The sequence below is a fragment of the Dermacentor silvarum genome, chromosome 1, assembly GCF_013339745.2.
Source record: "Dermacentor silvarum isolate Dsil-2018 chromosome 1, BIME_Dsil_1.4, whole genome shotgun sequence".
Taxonomy (NCBI): domain Eukaryota; kingdom Metazoa; phylum Arthropoda; class Arachnida; order Ixodida; family Ixodidae; genus Dermacentor; species Dermacentor silvarum.
Window position 1 is genome coordinate 42,458,825 of NC_051154.1, and position 19,187 is coordinate 42,478,011.

A 19,187-nucleotide genomic window follows, 5' to 3' on the forward strand; every position below is an offset into this window, starting at 1 on the left:
TAAATTCCAGAAAATGCTGGGGATGACTTGGTAGTGCTTAGCCTAGCCCAAAAGCCAGGACTAGCTAGGTGCCCATAATTAGCTCCGCTGTCTCTTTAGCATTGTGCCTCCAGTGCAAGCTACACTATCTTTTTTTTAGACAATACATATTTTTTTATGAAGAGACTGTAAGCGCAGCGAACGTGGCGTTCTTGCACGGGAGTTCCTAAGTGAAGCCGACATACTTTGCCGCTAATAATGTGAACTTCAGAAGACTAGTTAACAAACATTTACTAATTATCTTCTTTATTAGTGCTTTAGGAGCAGTTTAAATGGCGAATTTGAAGGCAGTCAGATTTTAATTAATGCACCCTCATTTTTTAAAGATCTTGAAAGTCGCACCTAGTTCGAGATATTTACCATCAAATTTCGACGATGAATCCAGGCAATATCGAAACCGAGCGCCATGAGTGCAGAAAAGGCGGCCCCGCTATCGTATCAGACCAAACAACCCATGACGACAAGCACGAGGAAGTTTGAAACCGAACGTCTCGGCCAGTCGCGGCACCTACTCATACAGCACGCTTTGCCTGTATGGTTCCGTGTCATGTCAGGATTTGCCACGGCATGCAGTCATTCAACCTTCACCTCGCTCTTTACGGGGTGCTGCGTCTGACGCGCAGCGCGACGCACTCGATCACTCTTATTCACCATTTTCGCGGCGCTCCCACGGGCGCTGCCATGTTTGATCGCGTGGTGACGCGCCCATTGCTTGCCTCAGCTGCCTCCACATTTACAATGCAAGCGCGTGACGCCGGTGCGGCGTAGCAACCTCCGTTTCGATGCATATCATAGACGGTAGCTTTGTGCACGGCACGAAGCTTTAACCACAGCCACGGAGGCCATGTAAGTGCGTTCAGAGCTCATTACGACCTGTCCAAACGGCGCGAGCAGCGTATACGGTGTTTATACTAAAAGCGCGGCTAGAAATATTCCAAGGTGTCCAAAATTTCCGCTCATGAATTAAATCGGGATCAGTGTGCCCCTTTTTTTTTTTTTGGCAAATAATTTGAAGCAGCGGCTTGTCACGTTTCTGACTCAGTTAAGTTCCTCGGTGAGACCTAATCGCTCGCGGGCGTGCTCTGCTGCATTAGATTTGTTCTTGCTGTGCACAAAGCTTGGAATGTAAATGTTCTGTACTTTGCGGTAGTTGGCAGCAAACACGTATTATCGCTAGTCCCTCGCTTACTTTGTGGATCGTCACAAAACGTTCAGCTTCAAACATTAGTGTCTTGTTGGTGTAGTCGCTGTCACGTCACTGATGCTTCGGCACATTGATTCAAGTGTGTGCCCACTCACTTATTATTGTGATAGCAATTATATATTGGCACTCCAAGCGGATTTCTGCCATCGGCGTCGCCTTTGTTGTCAGCATAGGTCGGCAGTGTGGGAGAACACTCACTCACCATAATTTTTTCCAGGCCCCGCACTCACTCACGTTCACACTCACCTCCACTCACAGCACTCACTAGCACTCACACTCACTCACTCACACTCACTGGTACTCACAAGTACTCACCTGCACTCACACTCACTGGCACTCACCTGCACTCACACTCACTGGCACTCACTTACACTCACATTCACTGGCACTCACCTCCACTCACACTCACTGGCACTCACGGTTTTGAAATGAGTGCGAGTGTGAGTGAGTGCACTCATGAGTCATTGTGCCGATCTATACCGCTCACAATTCGTGTATATTCATAACGAAGCTTCCAATTTAGCACCTGTTGCATCGGGAGTGCGCCAAGGCAGTGTTTTGGACCCAGGTTTATTTTATTATACATAAAAGATTTGCCTTCCCAATTACATGGTAACATCCGTCTATTCGCTGACTATTGTATTTCGTACCGCGAAATTAATCACAGTGATAATCACCATACACAAAATTCTGCCTTTTCTTGGTGTCAGGAGTGGCAGATGACTCTAATGCCGAAAAATCTGTAACGCTAACAGTAAGAAAGAAACAGGTATCTGAGTTTACTTACATTATTAATGACACACCTCTCACTTGTGCATTTCAGTGTACATATTTAGGTGTCACTTTAACATACGCTCTCCGATGGGAAAGCCATGTTAACAAAATAACCTCAAGTGAAAATCAATGTACATGCTGAGCACTAAACCGACTCTTCTTTCTGAGAAGACAACTTCGTCTTGCGCCCCCAGATAAAATTTGCTGGCCTACAAAATGCTTGTTCGAACAGTGCTGGAGCACGCTAATATTGTTTGGTTTCCGTACACAAAATAACTCATTGCAAGAATGGAAGGGGTGCAGAGGAAGGCAATAAGGTTATGTTTTAATAAATAGAAATTAACGGATCCATTGACTAAATTATTAAAGAGAGCTGGTTTATTAACACTGCAAAGTAGAGCAAAACTAGCACGACTAAAGTTTTCGCTTCAATTTATTCATGGTGACATAAACATTGACGTCAGCCCCAAACTCTCTCTGTCATTGACATTAGACGTGTGCATGCTTGCCGCCAATGCTCGCTAAGCTCCCCTTCGGTCGGATTGAGCCAAGAGAGCGGGAACTAGTGGGAGAGATTGACTGTCCGTATACTTAGTCAACCACTTAACGCCGAAACAAACACAAAAGGGAGAACAAAGCGGTATCTATCATTGCATCTTCGCTTTTTCTCCATGTATGCGAGCGTGCATGTCTGTTACTCTGTGCTAACTTGGCTAGTCTCTCTTCCGCTCTGCCTGTTTATATAAGGAGCCTGTACGTGTACGTTTAAGAGGGAAGCAGGAAGAAAATGAGGAGCCATTCCACCCTCTGAAGGCGGATGACCAGCGAAGCTGTAGCAAATTGCATGGTATTAAACGTCTTCACTCAGTGGAAGTCATGGCAAAATTTGCCGGTCATGATTTGGATATGTCTGCCATCAGCGCTCCAGCCCATACATATTCCCTGGTGTATTAAAGAAAATCTTAGATATTTTCCAATTCTAACCAATTAGATATTTCCAATTGTGTTTTGGGACACCCATTGGAAAACCATTGGAGACCCAATTGTTTTTTTTAATACAATTGAACCCAAGTGGTCTCTGAATTGGACTCGTTGGGACCAACATGAAAAGCGAAGGAAAAAAATTAAAGAAAAAAACCTAGATGGGCCCTCACCTTGACGTAACACAGATATACTTGAAACTTCTTTCAAGAAGCATATACTCATGCATAAACCCACTACTGCAATTCTCTTCATTGACATATATCCAACACTCACCACTTCACTATGAGAGATGCACGTCAGGTGCTATATATATGAGCAAAAATTGGTTGACCAAGTGGTGCCAGTGATTCTTCAGAAAATGGTAAAATTTTAAAATCTCGAACTTGACAAAAAGCTAAATGCTTCTCTCCATTGATCACACCAAAATACAAACATCTTTACTTTAAAACTAACATTATAATTGTGCTCTTATTATAATCAACTATTCAGTTCTTTCACAAAATTACAGAGCGACTTCCAATTGGGTCAAGTTAGGACCAATTGGTGTACCAAGCTCCAGTGATGTCCAACTGGAACCAACTGGACTTCTTATGATGCCCAATTGGAACCAACTCGAGTTCTCAAGAAGCCCAATTGGAACTTGGGCCTCCGATGTCCAATTGGAACCAGTTGGGTTCCATTGAAAAATCCAACTGGACTCAATGGGTTTTTTTTACTGGGCATGCAAGCATGATAACTTCAGATTGTAATTTGAACATGCGAGAAAACGTAATTCTGTTACGAGGAAACTCGAAGACAAAGCCAAATATTGACGTGTATGTGGAAAAAGGTCCATATATATGGGATATCCTTGAGACATCCGCGGCAAGATATCCGAATTAGGACATGCGGCGGATGTCCTATTTGTCTCTGTGCACGGACATTGGGACATGATTCAGATGTGCATACACAAGTGCCATACTCGTAACGTATGCACACAATGTCTCTGTTCTTTATGCGTGGGCACTCTGCCCATTGCATCTGTACAGTGTGTGCTGCGACTGAAATATACATCATAGCAAACAATGTGCAAAAGGCACTGGATTTGTCTGTAAAATGTATGCAGCATGTCCCCATAATGCCGCTCACGGACATGCAAAGTGTGGCCAAACATGTGAAAGATGCCCGCCAAACGTATTCGACAAATCCCTAGGATGTGTGTGTCCCAGCCGTGGATATCCATAGGACACCACTGTTGTCACATGAAGACCTACTCAAGCATCCATCAAGATAATCGAAAGATGAAACAGAAGTGCAATACAGCAATAAACATAGATTACTTTGGGGTTGAAATAAATACGAGGTGGTGCAAGGAATTCATTAGGAAGTGCAATGGAAATGCAATTCTGTGCTTTAAGTCAGAAATATAGTTGGGGCTGGAGATTAACCGTCAGAAATCTAGTCGGGGCTGGAGATTAACCAGAAGGCGGTGTGCCGACTGGTTTTGGGGGCCTCTGGTAAAACCACAAATGAGACAGTGCAAGGTGACATGGGTTGGGCTTCTTTTGAAGCCCGAGACGAGCATGAAAGACTAAGGCACATGGATGAAAAGAAATGACTGGCATACAGTTAACAAACATGTGCACCTCAACAGTGTAGACACGAAATGGAGGAAGAGGTCAAGAAAGTTGGCAACCTAGTACAGGGTAATTAAAAGTGTAGACAACCCAGAGTCATCAAAAAGAAAGTTAGAGAAGGAGGTGGCAAGTGGCATGCAAAGAATAGATACAAAATAGACCATGGAGATTTACAAATAGTGCAAGAAAGAAACCAGGAGGGCAAAACCTGTAAAATAATGCAAAGAGGAGTGCCTTGCTATTTGAGGTCCGAGCTGGCTGCTTGAGGACAAAAACATGCTGGACCAAATATGACTCGCAGGATGAGGCACGTGTGCGAGGCAAAAAAGCGCGGAAATGACTCAACATTTCGTAATGGAATGTCAAGATAATCACCCAGCAAGACCCGCCAGAAACATCGACCTTCAGTAAGCACCGAGATTCAACAAGGATGGAAGCATTAACCATGGTCAACAGATGAGATAAGCAAGCCATGTTTTGAGTATTGGTGGAAAATAAAATTGCCGCGTATCTGCGTGCTTCGCTGCAAATGTCGTCGAAAGACGATAGTCTTCTGCCGGCCGTACTACATGAGTGCTGGTCTGATCCGCAGCCACCCGTGATGCTGTTCTCGTACCATTTCCGTCCTGGCATGATAAATGCAATGGAGGTTTGCTTGAACAGATTTCATTTTACCGCATTATTTCATCAAGCGGCCATTTATGTTTTGCCCTGCCTCAGACAGCGCTTCCTTTATGTTGAATCGGCCGCATCTGGCTGGCATTGATAAAATTGAGGAGGCGCTGCGTGAGACATGGACGCCATCTGGCAATACATCAGGAAACATGAGCTTGTGCAGAGGGTTTCCTTCCTCCATGGCAGAGGGCGCTCGTCGGCGCGCAGTCGGGGAACGTCGTTCGTCGGCGCGCATAGCATGGCATTTTCAGCGCAGCTTAAGAAACTAGGGTCTTTAGAGTTACGTATCTATGTATTTTCTATTAAAGGAACACACCTCCTAATACTTACCTAGTGATGTTGCGCCTCAGATATGCGTAATATTTACTTTGTGATCGATAACGTTCACAAGTATGAACAGCCGTACCAGTTTAAGTAGTGTGGGCGGTAAGCAAGTGGTCCAACTTTGGCCGGGTGGCTGAATCGGGTGACAGACAGACAAACAGACAGACAGAGACAGACAGACAGACCAAATTTTCAGCGTTTAAGTTCCCCAAGAAAGACTATCGTCTTTAAAAGCAGGGATGAGATTTATAGCACCAGAGTCGCTATAGGCATAGGTAACTGTGCAATATAAGTAAAGGTTTTAGTGAAGAAAGAAAAGACCAAGAAGAGATAGGCAACATGCTAGACTGCGATAGGTGGAGCAAAACCTGATTAGCTCAAGTAGGCTAAGGGACTATTTGTCCCTGCCACATCTCAAAGAGGATGCCAATAATCATCACCACCAAAGAACAGCGAGTTTCTGCAGTCCCCAAAAACGGCACTGGAGCTTCACTTATCCATGCTTCAGTGCATGTGAGGTGCAAGTTTCGTTGTTCTCGAAGAGCGACGTTAGTTCTTAACTTTTGTGTGTAAAAATACACTGTGATGATTCATGTTCACTTCGGTATCGGTTACTGTTTCAAAGCATCCACTAACTACAGGCGTCTAGAACTGTAGCCGGAGAGGATAAATTTGGTGTGAAACATGTCTGTCAGAAGCTCTCTTCTCGAAGCAGGCATTCCGTGCGCCATCTGGGCCACACAGATGCAAATGAAAGGCCTGCACGTTGACCAGGTAGTTCAGCATTTAACTATAATCTCTCGTCTCTATTTTTTCCCTTAAGGCGCTCAAGCAAAAATGTCACGGCCCCTTGGTTCTAGAAGAGCTGGCATGACTTTTGAAAGAAGCACAGAACCACAAACACGCGCACCCTAACCGGAAAAGAACAGCTCCCTCCATCAAAGTGCATGTGGGAAGTTTTACATGATTTTGTAGGCAGGTTGTGTTGTTCTCCAATGTATTAAGTCGTTCCCTTATTTTCTTGCCGTGCTCGAATTATGACTTGCTGCTGCGGCTGTCAATGCTAAGCAATTGCTGAATACGTGAAAAGTTGTGCTGCACAATTCAAGGCTCTTGTTGACCGTGTACAAGCTAGGCGCTACAACTAATCTTGCTGTGTATGGCCTGCAGCTTTTCTGTTTCACAGCTGCAAGAGACTTTAGCCATTGAGTGTACAAAGTTAGTAGACTTTCCATTTGCCATTACTATTGCGCAGTCTGTTTGTTGGCAGTCTCAGACTTCATAAAGAATCTCCCTGGCTATGCTGCTACTAAGCACACTGTTGGTGTTTGTACAAGCTTTGGGCCCCATGAGAATGTAGAGCCCAGTGTACCAATACTCGTTGAATGACATTACATTGAATGAAATATGTTTATTTGCAAACAAAACAGGTTCCTTTAGAACATATATTCCTAAAAGATATACATTTATGCTCTTCTTTGGCATTTAGAACACACTAGTACAATGCTGATGACTGACCTGCATCCAAGCAATTAAAATAATAAAACAGTAAAACAAAACAGCTGTCACTTTTAAAAACAATGTATTTTGATCTAAGAGATAAAACATGTTAAACACAACAACAATAATGAACAAATGGTAAACTATTATTGCCTGAATTTAGGCAATCAGACAAACATGAAACTGAATTATGAAGTGGACTAAGTAACATATCGATGCACCATGCAACAATATAGTTGCCAATCTCGAGACCTTCTCGGAAGAATAATAATAAAAAAATATTGCGCTGTTTTTCTCTCAAATACAGCACTGGTCCTTTCTCTGTATGCTATGAAGGTAAAGACATGGAAAAATAAACTTTCGTTACAAAACGTTAATTGGTTTTCTGTAAAACAGATCTTGTAAGTATAAAGCCTTCGGTAGTGTTTTTAAGAGTGATTCAGTGGAATGTCAGTGTTTTCACAGAGTTAGTTAAAGTAACTGCCCCTAAAAATAAGACTACTTTCTGTGACAAGAATACTTTCTTAGACCAACGCACCGGTCTGGACAATAAAAAGAAAAGAGAAAATAAAAATTAAACATAAAAAGGCATCTTGACTGAAGCACACACACAAAAACTAAAGTGCTCAAACGTGTCCTTCACTTTGGCAGACTTTTTTCTGCCAATAGCCTGTTGCCCAAGCATGTTGCTCGTTCTTCTGCCTGGCAGTAGCCTTGCATGTTTCTTGGCACTTTGAAGATGCCATAGTATGCCCCTGCAATGCTGCCAGTCATGGTTCCAATTGTGTCAGTGTCTCCGCCCATTGAAATGGCAAAGAACAGCGCTCGGACAAAGCCGTTGGATGTCTGGCAAAATGAAAACAATCAGATAGTCTGTCAAATAAAATAATGTGAATCCAAAAGACAATCAGACAAGTCACCAGCAAAAATCACAAGAAACCTAGAATTCCAAGAACTATTAAACTTAACTAAAATTTAAAAGTGTACGGCATCAGTTGAATGAACTGAAGTTGAACTGAACAGAAAAATTGAACTGAAAGTTATGAGCTGAAAGAAAGCCTGCAGAATCATTACTGCTACATGATGAAATTTCTTGTGAAGATACTTCACTCCACAAGTTTCAAAAATGTCAAAAGTATAGTTTTCAAAACAAAAGAAACTGTAATTGAGTGAATTATACCGTATTTGCTCCAATGTAACTCGCGCGAGGGTTGACTTTCGAGTCCACGAAAAAAAAAAGCGCAAATGTAATGCAAGATGAATGGACAGAGAAATGGTACCTTTATTCAAGGAATTATTTCGGAAATAAGTTCCCTTCAGTTATCGTCATCTGAGAAGGAGACTAAGCTTTCCTCAGGCAGTATTCTTGGGCGATCACTTTCGGAGATAATTTCAATTTCGCGAAATTTCTCGTGACGCGGCACCGAAAGCGTCCTTGACAAGTGTTTCTGGCACTGTGCCAAGCTGGTTATCCGTGCCAAGAGTACTACTGGCCGTATACGTAGAGGGGTTCAACGCCGAAACGAGCCAAGTCTCTTGAAAGCGAATCTATTTCTGAAAGTGATCGCCCGAGCATCAAGTTATCTGCACCGTAAAGCTCCTTTGAGAAGTCCTTTTAGAAGACCGCACAACCATTTCATCCGGGGACAGTAACAGGACACTACAAGGCCCTTCCGATCAGCACCGCATTTACCAAGGGCCTCCCATTGGTGCCACCATCCGAAAATCATCGACTCATTGATGTTCAGCCGCTGAGCTGCGGCGGAGTTTCCCAACTCCTCTGCACTCAAAATTACTTGTCTGTTGAAGCAGCCGTCATACCGAACTCTCTACACCACCATAACGTTGCGAATGAATGTAGTCGAAGCGCGAAAGGCCGCAGGGTAATGCAGCACTGTAACAGTAACGCCAGTCACAAACACAGTGAAAATGGCAACCATTCCAACAAAATAGAAGTTTTGACTTTGGTTGACTTGTCTATGGATTGAGTCGAGACAAAAAGTACGGTTTGCCAACACAGCGTTAAAACAGCTAATTTAGAACATTTGTTGTAAAATCTTCAATTTTGACCTTATTCGAATGTAACGAAGGGCCGAGTTCAAGCAACAAAAATGCAAAAAAAAAAAAAAAAATTGTTACCATCGAGTAAATACGGTTAGTGGAATTTCAGTTTACCGAAAACCTTTCTTACTCTGATTTACATGATGTACTTAAACGAAACAAGAATGAGGAAGAAATTAATAAACACCCATGCAAATGACCAAAACAGAAGTTGCATGGATATGGGCACTAAATTAATCATCCACTGCAAACACACCATTCCTCAGCAAGCATGCTGTCACAAGCAAGTGCTCAACTATTTGACAAAACAAGATAAACAAGGAAGGGTTACATTAAACCCTCAGTCATCAGGACAGCACATAGACTTAGCTAGGTATAACCATCATTTCCTTAAAAGTGGAGATGATCTAAAACACTCAACACGGGACTTGCACTCAAACAATGCAAGTGTGCTTAAAAATGTATCATGAAACAGAGCTGTGCTTGTCAGCAGTGACAGTGCAGAAATTTTGCTGATGCCCGTGAGCAGCTGGCTCATCTGCTGGTTGTCATCATGTGACGAAGTTAGTAACAAGGAGCTGCCGCCACAACAGAGTTACCTTAGCAGTGATATTTCCCCGTTGAAGATTATACAAATAACGCTAGGGGTCATCGTGTATGCTGCACCAAGCGGTCCCATGCAAATTTCCCACTTTGCACTTCCTACTTAGCGGAGTCTAGCGCCACTACACTTTCAGATATTCTGGTCTAAAATATGCATGCACTGCAGTTGAGACCACCATAATCTTTGAATAACGCAACATTATTTCAAATAAAGCAATTTTGTTATAATGCGAATTAAGTGTACAGTGAAAGCTCGTTACTTCGCACCTCATTAATTCGAACTGATGGTCATGGTCCGGCCACAATATATAGGCGTCTATGGGTTAACCAACTCGTTAGTTCACGCGCGCATCGGCTCCTCTATCGATAATTCGAACTGCGCGCCGCTGCGTGGTGGTATTTTATACTGCCGCCGCAAGCTTTCAAGGCTCAACGATAGATGGCGCGAGCGCAGCGGCGTCACTGTCGTCATTGCGCTCGCTCTTCGCATCGTGTGATGGTTCGTGCCGGACATGTCTGCGTAGTCTCCGTGTCCTTTGTGTGCCGCACATTCAGTCGCTAGGCCTCGTGTACGTCACAGCTACGAAGTCGTTCGGTGCCGTGTCGCTACGATGTGACACTGCTCACGGCCTTGCATATGTTGGTGCGGGCCTGGGATCAGGTCACGGCAACAACTGTTGCCAATTGCTTCCGCCACAGTGGCTTTTGTGTGACCAATGAGGGCACAGCTTGTGAGCCCGACGAGCACGAGGCCGTGGTCATTCCTGCCGGATTGCGGGATGCGCTGGAGGACGTGACCTTCGACGACTACGTCGATGCAGATCGCTGTGCAGCGGTCTGCGGCACAATCACCGACGATGATATCATCGCGCAGGTGACTGGTGGAGAAGCGCCCGTCGTCGATGTAGGTGCGGATGACGAAGAGGATGATGCACCCACGCGGCCCTCAGCTTTGGAACTAATGGAGGCTATGCGTGTCGCGCGTCTATTCTTCAGCTTCGAGGAAGACGCAGAGGATGCTTTCTGCCACGTTCGCGCGTTGGAAAACAAGGCTATGGCGATCGCATTCAAATAAGAGAAACAGACAGTGATCACGGATTATTTTCGCAAGTAAATATTTTGAGTGATTTTCCAACAACCCGGTCTCAATTCCTGCTGTTTTTTCAATGAATTTCGTTAGTTCGAATTTCGGTTTAATTCGAACTCATTGGGCATCCCCGCGAAATTCAAATTAACGAGCTTTTACTGTAGTAAGTTACTCCATAATGAAAGCAACTACGGCACAGTAAGAGACAAACGGCAAATAACGAAGATATACACAGCACTGATTTCCAACGAAATGTTTATTTGGATGCTTTAGTTGGAAGTCAGTGCTATTTTACGTCTACGTTATTCATTTCTTGTCTGTTACTGCGCTGTGGTCACTTTCAATAAAAGGGCCCTGAAACCCTTTTTTACCTAATCATAGAATGGCCTTGCTATTAAAGGGCATCACATTGGAATCTCTTCAATCCTTCAATCCACCAATGCACGACTTTCTCTTTTCGTGTCTGCTACAGTTAAACCTGCTTATAACGAACCTCCATATAACGAATTCCTGGATATAACGAAGTTTTTCGATTCCCCGCCGTTACTCCATAGAAGCACATGTATTTGAGACCTCTACGTAACGAAGTGGCAGCGGGAGACCCCCTCGATATAACGAATTTTCCCATCCGACCACCTAGAGATTTCGCCCCAATTTTTGTATTTTTGCGCGAGCAGCAACCGGAAGCACCTTCTCCACCACGATGGAATGCGAAGCGAGCGCACGTGTGCGTGCGTGCGTGTGCGAGGCGACCCTGCATCCCTCGACCCGGCGATCTTGCCGCCGCGGGTATGACCTTTCCCCCTCCCTTCATTCAAACCTGATCCTGCCGCTTGCTGCGCTGCTGGCCTAGCCCGCCAAGCCGGCACTCTCTCCTTTTCCAGCTGATGTTGCCGACGCGCCGGTACACGCTGTGGCACATATCAGACTCGATGAGCGCGGACGCGGACACGCCCTGTCAAACACTGGCGGCGTGTGGAAGCGCCGCTGGAGAAGCGACCGAAGTGACCTTCGTGCTGTTGTCTATCGCTTCAACGCAAACTGAGCGCCGAGAACACACAGCACGCAGAAAACTACGAGCCGCCGACGCACCTACACTGCTACTCTGCCCCAACGCAGATCGCTTTCAAGATACGGCCTGCGCGACCGCGCGCCGCCCCGCTATCCCTCCCCCTCGCTCCCTCGCCCGCTGCCTCGAGCGCAACGGAAGAAAGCGCGCTTCCTCCCTGCTTTTCTCGCGCGCGCGAGATTTAGACGCGGTCGTCGGCTCCCCTCCCACGTTTTCACTCGCACATACAGCATACGGCGCGCGGCGACTGCGTTATCGCCCTTGGACTTAGGGTACGGCCACGCTAGCGGCAAAAACACGCAGCAAAAACGCGCGGCAAAAGCGGCAGGAATCGAGGGTCTTGCGGCGTGCCGCGCGAAATGGGTTCTGCGGCAAATGCCGCGTGCCGCGAGATGAAGAACCAATCAAGAGCGACGAGGGTGACGTCACGGAGCCATCACAACCGGAACGCCGCCGGTCCGCGCCGGGTTTTCAATCGACGATCGTCGACTCTCGCATGAAACAACGAGCGCTCGCGGTGTTGCTCGCACGTTCGGAGAGCGCGGGAGATCTTACCGCGCTGCCGCGCGCGTCTCTGACACGCGTGCCACGGTGGCCTCGCGGCAAGGCGCTGACGCGCGGCAACTTGCCGCTTGCTGCATGACGCATTGAGTTCTATGGGAGCTGTCCGGGACCGGTCGAAAACGACGTAACAGCCGGGAAAACGCAGCCCACGGGAACTTAACAGCGAGGTTCTACTGTAACACTATACGACGCTACGACGCCATCGTGACGCTCGCTGTTCGTTTCCGATGCCTCGCGCTTGTGCGAAACGACACGCGTCCACGCATCCGGTACCTGGTGTGACATTCCGAGGATGAGTGCTTCGACGAAAACGGAAAACGGGTGCGCGTTACAATTGAGGGCGCGTTAAAATCGAGTAAATACGGTAAACGTTTATTTTTCGAATTTTCGTGCCGAACCTGCATATAACGAAATCCTCTTTATAAAGAAGTTTTTCGGGAATTTGTCAATTTCGTTATATCCAGGTTTAACTGTATTACACTGGAGGCTACAGAAGTGAGAGGCCAACAGGGCAAAGCCTTGCCAAAAAAAAAAAAAAAAAAAAAGTTGTCTCAGCAGCAAGAAGGCTCGTCGCTGGCACCTTGTGGCCGCCACGGTAGACTACCCCCTATGCCACAAGCCGCTATCTCAGAGGACACGAAAGCAGACACAGCTAAGCGCAACTGTTGTGTGTAGACTTGCAGTGCAAGACGAAATAATTTTTGTCTTTTTGAGATTGCGGCATATATATATGTTTCATTTATTTAACTCAAGATTCGCCATTATAGTATTACTGAGAATGCTCTCACGATCACGAAATCAGCCAATAGCTGGTGGTGGGTCTGCAGCTGCTTGTGATAATTAATGCTGCACGACGACATTGTGGAAGCCAGAGCAAGCGAATTTTTGGCATTTTCTGCTGCATGCAGTGCAATAATATTTGGCTCGCATGTTCACAGGATCTATAGATCAGCAAAAAGTGTTTCAGGCCCTTTTAAGATACAGAAAGTAAATATGTATTAGCCTTAAAGCTTCACCATTACACTAGAAAAATTATGACCACATCCTTTTCTTTCTTGGAAGCTGCACATACATGTTACGGTACATTTGCTTACTAACATTTGTGTAAAACTGACTGGATCACAGGTTTACGTGTGGACGCTACATCTAAGAAGGAAGGGGGCACGTGGCCTACTGCAGATCAATTTTGATTAGCATGGAATTTCGCTACACAGAAATTTCTCTTACTCCATCGCCACACGAATGTGGCCAACGAGTCCACAATTAGAATGCACACTTTACGATTGGAAACGGAATGCCACAGCCACTGTCACTATAGTTGGTCACATTTACTAGGTTAACCTGTAACTATTCGAATGATACCACAAATAAAAACAATATTGTTTATTCAGCACTTAAACCTCATGCTTAGCAGCAGAATGCCATAGCTACTAAGGCACTGTGGTGGGTTTTCAGCACTAAAGATGTGCTCTTTTCTTCGGGCGCATTGTTTAATGTAAAATAGCAAGGACTCTGAAGTGCATGAACACAATATTGCTACATTAGCACTCCTGAAAGGATAAGATGATATGAATGCAACTTATGGCTAGGAGTGACGAATGAGGGCAGCAGAGAATTAAGTGGATTGTTAAGAGTGCAAAATTTGCAGGTATAGCATGGGCTCATTAGCAAAATTGTAGGACAATTGGAGAGCTCTGGTCAGGTGTTCCACGGTACTGAACATGAAATATTCCCACAAAACAATTTAGCTTAAGTTGTACAATGTCTGTACTACAGACGTTTGAGACATTACACAGCTTTAGAATAGCGTTTGTCACCTTACATATGTTTAACGTAAGCACCTTTGCGGGACATGACAGTGAGCGTCTTTTCAAGACTTTGTTTACCGTAAGGGAATGCAAACCTAAGGAAGACGTTATAAAACAGGACGCTGTCTGGTGCCTTGTGCCAAACGTATCCAAGCCAAGACAATCCAGTAGCAATCATCCTGTTGCTATGCGGACGCGTCTCGTTAGGCCTACGGGCGCCATAATCACCAAACCATCTCAGAAAATGGATGCGCACTGCGCTCATAACTAACGTTCCAGGTGAGTAGAGAAAATGAAAGCTCATTTCAATATTTACTGGCAATCAACGCGAGCAAGAGTGTAGCCATCACAAGAATTCACGGTGAACCGGGAGCCATGGGTGCTGCCATGTTCCATGTTATTACTTAGTGTGCGTGAACATTACAAACAATAAACTCACCAATTAACGTACGTTACCATTGTGCCCGTAAACCACAGAAACCCAATAATGTTCAGAGCATGCGCAGTGAGGACGATGCTATTTCTTTACGTACGTAATGTGTTTAAGTTTGGTTGCAAACGCTATTCTAAAACTGTCTATTAAACTTGGCATCACACTTTATCACAGTGTCCTCATTTTAATGACCATGCTCACTGACAATCTCTGCAAACTTTCAGTGATATGTAAGCCTGTCTCAGTCCTACATCACACCAACAGTCCATTCTTTTCATTTTGTATGCGGAGTCACTGTTCATGGCTGTGGAATTTGCGTATACAATCACATGCCAGCTGGTGTGGCCAAGTCCTGTCTTTCTTTCCAGCCGACAGCAACATGTATCCGTGTACATTTTACAGCAACACCTTTGACATCACCAGCGGCAAAGGAAGAGGGTCTGGTGCGACCATGACAGAGCACAGTCATTCATGAGGGCCTCCTGGAAGGTCTTAAGATTACAAAAACCATGGATTCTACACAACATGCTTGTTGCAAACCTTGCTAGTGGCTATTTAATGCCAGCATAAGCACTGGTTACGCTTGCAAAGAAAACATAAGACTAGAATAAACATACAGAATTCAGTAACAGTACAGGCTATGCGCTAGAGCTGGGCTCTACACTTTGAATGCTATCACCTTGCAACCTGTCAGTGGCCGTGTACTACGAAGGAATGCATAAAGGGCTGCTGGCACTGAACGGTCTGCAGTGATCTCATTGCCCAATATGGCAGCAACCCTTTCAGGTGGAGCATCTTCGTAGTGGTTCAGCATTTTTTTCATGGTTTCGAGCTTCTCACTGTAGAAACTGTAAGATGGAAAAACAGTTAAAGTCATCAAAATGACCCTCAAAGAACAATAGTAAACAGCAAACACCCGGCCAGCCAGCTGATTTTCTTTATGCTCATTTCACTACAAATGCACACTATAAATTACTGATCCATAACCATTAAATTGTGCTAGCAACTACAGAATATGACGCAGCTATTTTGCAGCTGTGTGCAAAGCCTAATATTCATTATTGTAAATAGCTTTTATATTGAACTGCACTGAGCGACACTAATCATGATAATGAACGAGACGAAAGAGAACCGAGGGGCCCGATTTTTATTAATCATATCATAAAAGCCAGCAAACCCCGAAACCAAGGACAACATTGGGGGAATTACTTGTAGTTAAAAAAAATAATTAAATTATGGGGTTTTACGTGCCAAAACCACGATCTGCTTATGAGGCACGCTGTAGTGGGGGACTCCGCAAATTTGGACCGCCTGGGGTTCTTTAACGTGCACCTAAATCTAAGTACAGTGTAGACCGCTTATAACGTAAGTCGCCGGAGTCTCGAATACCCGCACTATAAGCGGTACCGCACTATAACCAAAGCAACAGTTTTCAAGGCCTGCACATATACAAAACATGTGCACCGAGCCGCCACGCGTATGGGACAGTCGAGGAATGCGGCTAGAACGTTTGCATTCAATTTACAGTCGAATCTCGTTAATTCGAACCAAATCACGCGGCGGCGCGCGCCTCAGACCAGCATTGCTCCAGCACCGCCATAGAGTAAAAGCTTAGGAGAGACGCGGCGGAAATGTCACCCTCTCTCAAATGGCAAGGTCGCCGATTCTGCGTTGCGCCGGAACATGCGTGTACGTGCCGACGTCTCAGCCACGCTACCGTAGCCACGCGTAAAAAAATGGCAGTGAACCCTTCTTTCTCCTTTATGCTTCCTCTACTTTTTAGTCACGTGTTGACCTTGCACGCTGAGGATACGGCGCAGAGGGAAGCAGCGGCGCTGTCCCAGGCCGGCCAACGAAGCTGCCCATGCCGGCAAACGACCGCTTCCCGATAACGGCAGAAAACGAAACTTCGGGGAGCTGGCGCCGGGCTGGCTGGAGCGGCGGCGCCTGCGGGCGCGCACGGTGACAGTCGAAAGTGAGGGAGCTACGAGGGAGGGCGAGGGGAGCCACCGAAGCGGCGGAGTTGCCGAGGCGAAAACCGCTTCCCTGCTGCCCTCCTCCCTCACATTCCACGATCTCCGCGTGCGCCCTTCGCCGTGCCGTGTCGGCACCGCCCGTTCCCTCCCTGAAGTTTCGTTTACTGCCGTTATCGTGACGCAAGCCTTGGCCGGCGTTGGCAGTTTCGTGGCCCTCGCTCGCTATGCGCGCCGTGATATTTCACGACTCGCACTCAAGATTCTGGTTTCAGCCTCACTGGCTGTTCGTTCGCACCACGTGCCCTTCTCCTCCACTTTGTCTCTTTTTCTTCCTCGAGCACTCCTTGGGGCGCCCGTTTGAGGGGAGCGTTCGCCATCTCCGCTGACTTCCGTATTTCCAGGCAGCCGCACTGTAACCGGTATTTCGTTTCCCGCAACTGCACTATAAGCGATACGTGTATACATGGAGTGCTATGGGAAAATTAACGGGAGTCTGAAAAGACCGCACTATATCCGGTCCTGCACTATAAGCGGTTACGTTATAAGTGGTCTATACTGTACACGGGTGTTTTCGCATTTCGCCCCCATCGAAATGCGGCCGTCGTGGCCGGGATTCGATCCCGCGACCTCGTGCCCAGCAGCCCAACACCATAGCCACTGAGCAACCACGTCGGGTAAAATACTTGTACTTAGTAAGTGAATTAAAGAAGCAATAAAATAATGGAAATGAAAATGGATGAAAAAACAACTTGGCGTAGGTGGGAAACGATCCCACGTCTTCGCATTACGCCTGCAATGCTTTTATCAACTGAGCTACCGTGGCATCATTTTTCATCCACTTTCTGGGGTATTTATGTTTTACCACTACAACTAACCCTGGGAGTGTTAGCCAGCACTACCCCTCACAACACAAGTAGATACACCAAACAGGACGAGAGTGTGCAAACTACCAACTGGTTTATTGTCGATGAAATGTTACCCTTGTATGGGCTGTAGTCAATTGAGTATGTGCAGATGCCAAGGCTAACAACTAACAAAAAGATGTGGATAGCTTGCAAGTGGAAGGACACACTGATGAAAAAGCGAATGCAATGAATGCAACTATCGCCAGGTGTTTGTTTTTTAATGCGAAGCATTCTCTGAACTTCTGGCTCTTAGAGTCTATTTATCTATCTATCTCGGCCCATTAAAAAGATCCGGTTCTATGTTCGCTGCGCAATACTGGATGGTGGTTGCTTCCATACGAATAGCGGCTCAACCATTTTCCTACCCCTACTGCAGAAATTACAGACCATCAGCAACTAAATAGTTCTTTACCTCATTTTATTTTTTGTTGTTTCTTCTTGTTTGCTTGTGTGGACCTGTATCATCTTGGCAGTTTACATTGTTTTATAGTTCGGTGATTTGTATTGATTTGTTAGATTTGTATTTGTACAGTCAAATCTTGTTAATTCGAACATGCTTAATTCGAGCTGCCGGTTTAATCGAACTGCCGGTTTATTTTAACTGACGCTGTGGTCCTGTCAAAGTTACATGTATTTCAATGGGCGAAAACGCTCGGTAATTCGAACGCGAAAGCATTGGCGACGGTTAGTTCGAACAGACCACGGACCGACAATACGCTCAGCAGCGCGCCCAATAACGCGGTGGCGCCTCCGACCGGCATTGCTCCGACACCGCCAAAGAGCAAAAGCTTAGGAGAGACCCCTTAATGCAGCGGCGGAGGCCCAGTCCGGCCAACGATGCCCACGCTGGCAAACGACAGAAAACGACAGAAAACGAAACTTCAGGGAGCGGGGTAAGCTGGTGCCAGGTCGGCTGAACCAGCGGCGCCGGCACCCACGCCAGCAAACGCTCGCTTCCCGATAACGGCAGAAAACGAAACTTCAGGGGGCGGGCACACACGGAGACAGTCGAAGGTAAGGGAGCTGCGAGGGAGTTGAGAGAGAGGGCGAGGAGAGCCACCGAAGCCACTGCTACCGAAGCGGCGGAGTTGCTGAGGCCAAATCCGCTTCCCTGCTATCGTCATGGCGGCGCCGTCCGCTCCCTGAAGTTTCGTTTTCTGCCGTTATTGGGAACCGAGCGTTGGCCGGCGTGGGCTGTTGCGTTCGCTATGCGCTTGCGCGGCGCGATATTTCCCGACTCGCACCGTTCGTGCATTGTGCTATGGTGCTCGAATACTTCAAAAATACGTCCTTCCTTTAATTTGAAAAAATTTTCGGGCCCCTTGGAGTTCGAATTATCGAAATTCGACTGTATTGGTACATTATATAACTTCATGCATAAGTGTATCTTCTCACAGGAAAGCTTTTTTTTGCCACTACCCTCTGTAATGCTTCGGCCCTGAGGGTACAATAAATAAATAAATAAATAAATAAATAAATAAATAAATAAATAAATAAAAGCAAGTTTCCCACCCCGTACACGCTAACTGGCTCCTGACGCTCACAAAGCTTTCGGAAGACCGCTG

General features: G+C 45.9%; 1 protein-coding gene across 9 annotated transcripts in view; it reads right to left on the reverse strand.

The window, feature by feature from the left end:
• Positions 1-7,012: 7,012 nt before the first annotated feature.
• Positions 7,013-19,187, reverse strand: part of LOC119461611 (ADP-ribosylhydrolase ARH3-like) — an 80,117-nt gene continuing 67,942 nt past the window's right edge. For all 9 annotated transcript variants that reach the window (XM_049667078.1, XM_049667088.1, XM_049667081.1 and 6 more), the window contains 2 exons: positions 15,421-15,589; positions 7,013-7,962 (listed from right to left, as the gene is read on the reverse strand). In XM_049667078.1, coding sequence (XP_049523035.1) covers positions 7,756-7,962; positions 15,421-15,589 — 376 coding nt within the window. In that variant the 3' untranslated portion in view covers positions 7,013-7,755. The remainder of the gene's footprint in view (positions 7,963-15,420; positions 15,590-19,187) is intronic.